This window comes from Temnothorax curvispinosus, unplaced genomic scaffold (genome assembly GCF_003070985.1).
Source record: "Temnothorax curvispinosus isolate PA1 unplaced genomic scaffold, ASM307098v1 QBEX01012119.1, whole genome shotgun sequence".
Classification (NCBI taxonomy): domain Eukaryota; kingdom Metazoa; phylum Arthropoda; class Insecta; order Hymenoptera; family Formicidae; genus Temnothorax; species Temnothorax curvispinosus.
The window spans coordinates 36-6,951 of NW_020221899.1; the positions used below are offsets into that span (position 1 = coordinate 36).

Below are 6,916 nucleotides of genomic sequence, written 5' to 3' on the forward strand. Positions count from 1 at the left end.
AGTGCAGCGAAAGTAAACAAGCCTATTGTGTTTATTATTCTATTAAAAAGTTTTGGCAACCTTAAATGTTTGTTCAATTTTATTAAGAAAATAGGGATTATAGAGAAAGGGTTTTAACAAGTTTTCAAAATTCACGTGAATGTATGTATTACTTTTACTATTTAAAATAGTGGAAAGACTAAAAGAAAATATGGAAAAATGAAAATCTCAAGTTTCGTCATTGAACACGTTACTGATGAGTATATATATTTCAAGGAACGCAACTGGTGATTCTTTGTAGTTTTATATTATCTCGTATACTATAGGCATATACTCTGCATCTCGTGCAATATACGTGGGTTACGATAAGCATGTAAATCGCTGTCGTAATATTTGGGGATTTTTTGCCATACAGGACTAAAGATATTTCTTTTAATCTTCTTCAATTTACTTAACAAGTAGGTATGTAATACGTATATTTCGATAAGTGTATTACACATAGATAAAATATTTTTATCTATGATATTAACTTTAAGTTTGTAAATAGCGAATATAGACATTTGTTACAAACATAGAATTTGCATCAACAAACTTTTTATTAAAGAATAATATACTAAGCGAGAAAACGGTAGAATTAATCTTACTTTTTAAAGAATTTAATTTACTTAACATAATTTTAAAAGATCTGAAATATTTGTGAAGATTATTCATGAATATTATTCGTTATTATTCGTATAAAACTTAATTGTCTAGATTTCTAAAAATTTTATTAAAAGGGCAACTTACTTTAAAAATATATTGGTCTAAAATATCTCGAATATAAAAAATTTCTCTTAATATACGACAAGAATGATTTTTGGAAGTTTACCCAACTCATCTACTCTTATTCTCTTTATTCTAGTTTTCATTTTTACCGGTGAACTATACGCATATATTATATTTAACTATATTACATTATAGGTACATTAAATCTTTGAGTTTCATATTTTGTTTATTTCACACCTGATACCACTTTAAATTATATATTTAAGTAAAATGTGACATTAATAGTTCCTATTGGAAAATTTATAAAAATTTAAATTGGCTCGTGCATATGTGCATTTCGATTATTATCTTCAAATCCATTACTTTTCAAAACTTGTTTGTAGAAGTATTAAGTTATACTTTGTCATTTTTACGACAGAAATTTGAAATTCTGTTAAAATAACGTTTTTAAATTATTGTTGACTCAGCACTCATCGCGTTTGTTTCTCATTGCAGGCCGCATTGTAGGAACAAGTTGCCTCACGAAAAGTATTTTAAGTGACATTGTCGACAATTACGACTTTTTTACAATCTATTTTGTCATAAGTTGATATGAATACATTAGATATGAAATCCATGTTTTTTGCATTTTTAATTATTACGACGTTCTCAGAAGGAAGATCGCAGGTCATACCATTGTTTCTTCAAAACAAATTCCTAAATTTTCTCTTCCCTAAGGACCCTGGTTTAGTGAGAGTAAGAAGAATGGATCGAGCCGAAGAAATGAACAATGGAAAAGTATTGGATTTCGTGAGTAAAAATTGTTTTCAATTTTAGTCTTGAATTTACGTGTATTTTGTAATAAATTCAATAAATTGTTAAACCAAAAGAGTGTCTTGAATGTTGTATAAATATATTTTTTGACATTTAAAATATATAGAAATTAAAACAGAGATGAAACTGTGATAGCCTGTGGATGTTATATATTCTTTTACATAGATTGGCCTGGTAGAACAATACGATTATCCTGCTGAGGAGCATAACGTCACAACGGAGGATGGTTACAATTTGAAAATACACAGAATACCTGGAAGTCTATTGTTGGATAACAAAAAAAAGAAGGAAATTATATTCATGCAACACGGCCTTTTTGCTTCATCCGATAGCTGGGTATTGCGCGGACCTGGTAAAGACCTTGGTACGTATTTACTGATAACATGTGGTTGTTAATGTAACGTACGAATCAATTCAAAGCATCGTGTAAAATTTCACTGTATATAGTGTTTTTGTAAAAAGGACTTTATCTTCAAACCTTGTAATATGAAAATTATTATAATGCTATGATGTTTTTGTAAATGTGCTATATTAAAAATTAGAATCTCCTTCTTATATATAAAAATGTTGAGGCAATACTGTTTAATATTTTAATATAAATTTTCAAGCTATTGGAAATAAAGGACTTTTTCATAAGTTGGATTTCAAAAAAGTTTGTAAAGACATAATGGAACATCTATACTTACACAACAAAATATATCTGAGATATAGCCAGATATCTTTATGCCTACAATTTTAAGTCAAATCTGAGATATCTTATTTTCAGATATTTACGGAATATCTACAGGACATCATTACTCGATATCACATTATATCTTTGAAAAAGAGATCTCTGCAACATTTGCATTCAAATATATGACCGCATAGTTAGCTCTTATATTTTCTAAAGATCAACTCAAGTTTATTCATAGCTAATAAAACAATCCGAGAAGACTTAGACGCTGTACCGATTCGGCGAAAGCCATACGCCGCGAGGGAACTTAGAAAATTTTCACTCGGGCGGCGCTGGAGGTAACAATAATCGCGGCGCGAAAGCAACATGCCGCAAGGGGACTTAGAACATTTCTGCTCGGGCGAGCGCTAGTAACATGAGCTGCAGCGACGCGGCTACATGCGCCAATACCTTCTTGTAAGCAAAAATCCTTACGCACTAGGATAAAAGACGAGCCTGTAAGATACTTGGCTCTAATATTTTTCGTGATACCTCCGAGATATTATACAGTGCAGAGATGGCAAAATGCAAAATATTGGATTAGTATTGAAGCATAATTTTGAATGTATTGCGAATTCTTATGAAAAGAACTTCTTTTATATTTGAAAAAGGACTCAGAATTGATAACATAAAAATAAATTTCTTATGAACTTTTAAGAATCATTTTAGAACAGAGAATAAATACGGAAAAAGAATTAATTTCATAAATCGAGAATTTAAAAAAAATTCTTTTTTTCTTCTTGCTATTTGGGTTGTATGTAACATATCTGCTTTTAAATGAGGCATAGATATCCGACATATTATGCAGAATCAGGTATCATATCTGAGATAAAATTATCATGGCTTTTTATAATCTTGGAGATGTCTCTGAGATATTCTCAAGATATCTTACGCAATCAAATATTCCGTCATTCAGATATCTTCTAGATATCTTGGTAATATATTTTGTTGTGTGGGTAGTTATTCTTCAATTTAAAGTGGAATTAAATAGAATTTGAAGCTTAATCAAATATTAAAAACTAGTTTGATACACCCGTGCTTCGCTACGGTATGCGAAGGATTCTATAATTCACCCCCGAATTTAGATTTGCCCCTTTAGGGGTTGATTAGGGAAAATCTTGAATTATGTTTTTAAGCACTTGTATGGTAACCTTTGTAAGCAAAAACCAAATCGATATTTCAGCAGGCCTAAGAAATATGGAAAACATATTTTACCCCTTTTCACTCTGTTAGGCGGTTTTGAATTTCTAAAAATCCCTTCTTAGTGAGTGCTTACGTCATGGAAGAAATATACTCCCCGAATTTCATGTTTCTAAACGTAAGGGTTTAGGCTGGACGTTGATAAGTCAGTCGGAACATTTGATTATATATGTATTTAAAAATTGTGAAGTACAATAATGCTTTTAAAAAATTGATTTTATATTTCAGAAAAAAATAACGGATATTTATTTCCTCGAATTTGGCACATTCTTCATATAATACACTAACACTTATTATTTTCTTATGTTGCAGTATTTTTATTGGCAGATCAAGGATATGACGTATGGATAGGAAACGTGAGAGGAAATAGTTACTGCAGATCGCATGTGAATATGACGATATACGACCCCAAATTCTGGCAGTATAGGTAAAACATTATCATTAAAAATTATTTTGATGGAACATCAGATTTTAAGTTGATAAATCCATTTTAAACCAAAAGTATAATATGTTCTGTCTAAAAACGAGATATTTTTGTAGCCAAATAATAATGTAATCGAATCGTTACCTGTACTAAATATAGTATACTATACCAAGTGATATAAACATGAAGTTAAACATTTCTAAAAGAATATGCAATGAAAACGTAAAACATATAAAAATGAAGAAAGAAGGATATATTATACTTATAACACGTTTTGTAAACATTATAAAATTTGCACCGTATTCTCTTCATTAACCAGATTGTAAATTTTATTTTTTACTCTTTTTCTCACTGTAAATTGATTGCGTGCATTTGTCAAACAGGAGGGAAGACGAGAAAATATGTTTTGTGAAATAATATCATAAGTAATTTTTATTTTTTAGCTTTCACGAGATTGGAACAAAAGATCTGCCAGCTATGTTCGATTACATTTTCAATTATACAAAGCAAAAAGATTTATACTATATCGGCCATTCAATGGGGGTTACTGAGCTATTCACTTTTCTGTCATCAAAACCGGAATACAATATAAAAATAAAAATGGCTATTTGTCTGGCTCCTGCAGCTTCTGTTTGGGTAAAAATACTACCTGCCTTTAACGAATTTGCTAACCTTCTTCCAACAGTGAAGGTAAAAATCTGTAATTTTATACTGCAAGTAGTAGTGTTTAAAATAGAAGATTAAACAATAATTTTTATTATTTAATGTGTTAATATTGTTAGCTATATTATGGGCTAATATTTGAATTCTTTGTTTTACATGTTCCAGGAAGTTCTACGAGAACATGAAATATACGATGTTTTCCCACAATCTTTAGCGATTGGTACGGCAGGAAGATTGTTGTGTAATGACAATACGTTAACTCAATTTATTTGCGTTATTGCATTTTTCTCAATGTTCGGTCCTGATCCAGCACAACTTAACACTGTAAGTTTTACCACACAAAAGACAAACGTAATACAATGTTTATAATGTGTGCGGAAATACTTTTTATTATAGATATTATTTAAAATTTAAAATTTTTTATAATTAAATAAACTTACTATGGTGGCTCTAACCACCCCCTATCCTCCTCTTCCAGTTAATCGCTTTATAACTTTTTATCTATATAAATTATTTCTGTTATAGACAATCCTGCCAGAAATATTATCCTATGTTCCAGCCGGTAGTTCTGTACAAACATTAGAGCATTTTTATCAAAATATACGTGTGAGTAAGTATTCCCCCTTTTATAAAATAATATTTCCTTTTATAAAGCAATATCCCGGTTGATGTAATATTGCAATAAAACATTTCTTGTCAAGTTTAATTTGGACATATTTATAAATGTGATTAACATCGATTGTTGCAGAGGACTTCCGAAACTATGATTATGGGATAGCTGAAAACTACAAGCGATACAAACAGAAAACACCTCCAAGTTATGATCTCAAAAAGATTACTGCTCCAATAATTTTATTTTACTCAACAAACGATGTGGTTATCTTAGAAGAGGTAATACTTCTCCGTTAAGTTTTTTATTATCTAATTTTTACTCAGAAATAAAACCAAAAGAAAGAAATATTTATATAAACATGACAAAATGGTGATTATATAATTTGTTAACAATTAAAAGATTCTGTTTGAATGTAATGTAAAAGGAAATACAGTTGACTTATATCAATCGAATCTATTTTTTACTCTTCATACATTTAAATCATCTCGTTATTAATACCGTTCTTTTCATTATGTTTTTGATTTTCAGAATGTGTTGGAACTTGGCAAACGCTTACCAAATGTTCTTTTAACTGAGGAAGTTCCATTTAAACTTTTCAATCACGTAGATTACCTGTGGGCAATCGACGCAAAAATTCTTTTGTACGATCGTGTGTTAGAATTATTACAAAAGTTTGATGCTGGCCAAAATAAGTTTATAAAATAAATCTAATCTAATCGATGAATGTAAATGCAGGAGAGAAACCTTAATTGGATAACCTCTCTATATAATTTAAAATGTTGGTAAATGTAGAATTGCTAAAAAAAAAATCAGTAAATTACCCAGACAGCCATGCTTGATGATCAGATTTCATCACGTCATGATCTTCTGATATTGATAGAAATGTGATGTATATATGTCTTGTGATCATATTGTGATGATACACATCATGAGTACAAGTTAACGTATGTGAGGAAATATATGAGCTCAGATATTGACATTCCTGGTCCAAACCATGTCCTTACATAAGTTCTAAGGACAGGTGTCCTAAGGTCAGAAATAGACAACCTTAGGACACTTGCTCTTAGAACATGACCTACTAGATAGTCTTATGTTGGAAGGACATATGACTTTAGGTCTAAAAGCTATACGACCTAAGGACGTGAAGATATGTATGACTATAATAAAATCAAGTAAATGTATATTGAGCCCAATCACAATGACATCGACAATTAATCCAATGGGGCAACATTCTGCAAATATTGAAATTAGAATACTTCTATTTACACACACACACACACACACACACACACACACACACACACACACACACACACGCACACACACACACACACACACACACACACACACACACACACACACACACACACGAACACACGCACACACGCGCACACACACATACATGTCTCTCCTTTACCTTGAAGACTTTTATTCTTATAGAAAAAAAATATTTATACTAATTATTTAATAGAAACTAAATAAAGACAGTCTTATGAGCATTTCGTAATTTACGCTTTGTATACATAAAATCTCGAATAGATGAGAAATCGGTAAGCTGCGACGCTCAAGACACACACATACACTACCTAAAATCTGACTTACAATTAATAAAATCGTTTTCTACTATTTTCCTGATGGTAAAACATAATGGCCATGACAACACAAGCTATTAAAAAGAGCGCACCAACTAACTTCGTAGAAAAAGTTTTATTCCACTCATACTAGATTGCTTCGGATCTTCTATACG

The 6,916-nt window shown here is 30.6% G+C and overlaps 1 protein-coding gene across 4 annotated transcripts; it reads left to right on the forward strand.

The window, feature by feature from the left end:
- Window positions 1-263: 263 nt before the first annotated feature.
- LOC112462241 (lipase 3-like) lies at window positions 264-6,350 on the forward strand. 4 transcript variants are annotated; one of them, XM_025027907.1, is made up of 9 exons: window positions 264-441; window positions 1,240-1,533; window positions 1,723-1,921; window positions 3,782-3,896; window positions 4,337-4,583; window positions 4,722-4,880; window positions 5,082-5,166; window positions 5,305-5,447; window positions 5,698-6,350. In XM_025027907.1, exons 2-9 carry the CDS (start codon window positions 1,336-1,338, stop codon window positions 5,872-5,874), a joined length of 1,323 nt encoding a protein of 440 aa, XP_024883675.1. In that variant the 5' UTR covers window positions 264-441; window positions 1,240-1,335; the 3' UTR covers window positions 5,875-6,350. The 4 variants fall into 4 exon arrangements, with proteins under 4 accessions (XP_024883675.1, XP_024883677.1, XP_024883676.1 ...); XM_025027909.1 differs by having other exon boundaries at window positions 1,397-1,533; XM_025027908.1 differs by having other exon boundaries at window positions 264-437.
- The last annotated feature ends 566 nt before the right edge of the window (window positions 6,351-6,916 follow it).

What these genes read in the sequence shown, in the direction of transcription:
- LOC112462241 (XM_025027907.1), top strand. Translation starts at nt 1,336, where the DNA reads ATGAATACATTAGATATGAAATCCATGTTTTTTGCATTTTTAATTATT. An exon ending in CGGACCTGGTAAAGACCTTG is followed by an intron (nt 1,922 to 3,781) that starts GTACGTATTTAC and finishes CTTATGTTGCAG; the next exon opens with TATTTTTATTGGCAGATCAA. An exon ending in TTATCAAAATATACGTGTGA is followed by an intron (nt 5,167 to 5,304) that starts GTAAGTATTCCC and finishes CGATTGTTGCAG; the next exon opens with AGGACTTCCGAAACTATGAT.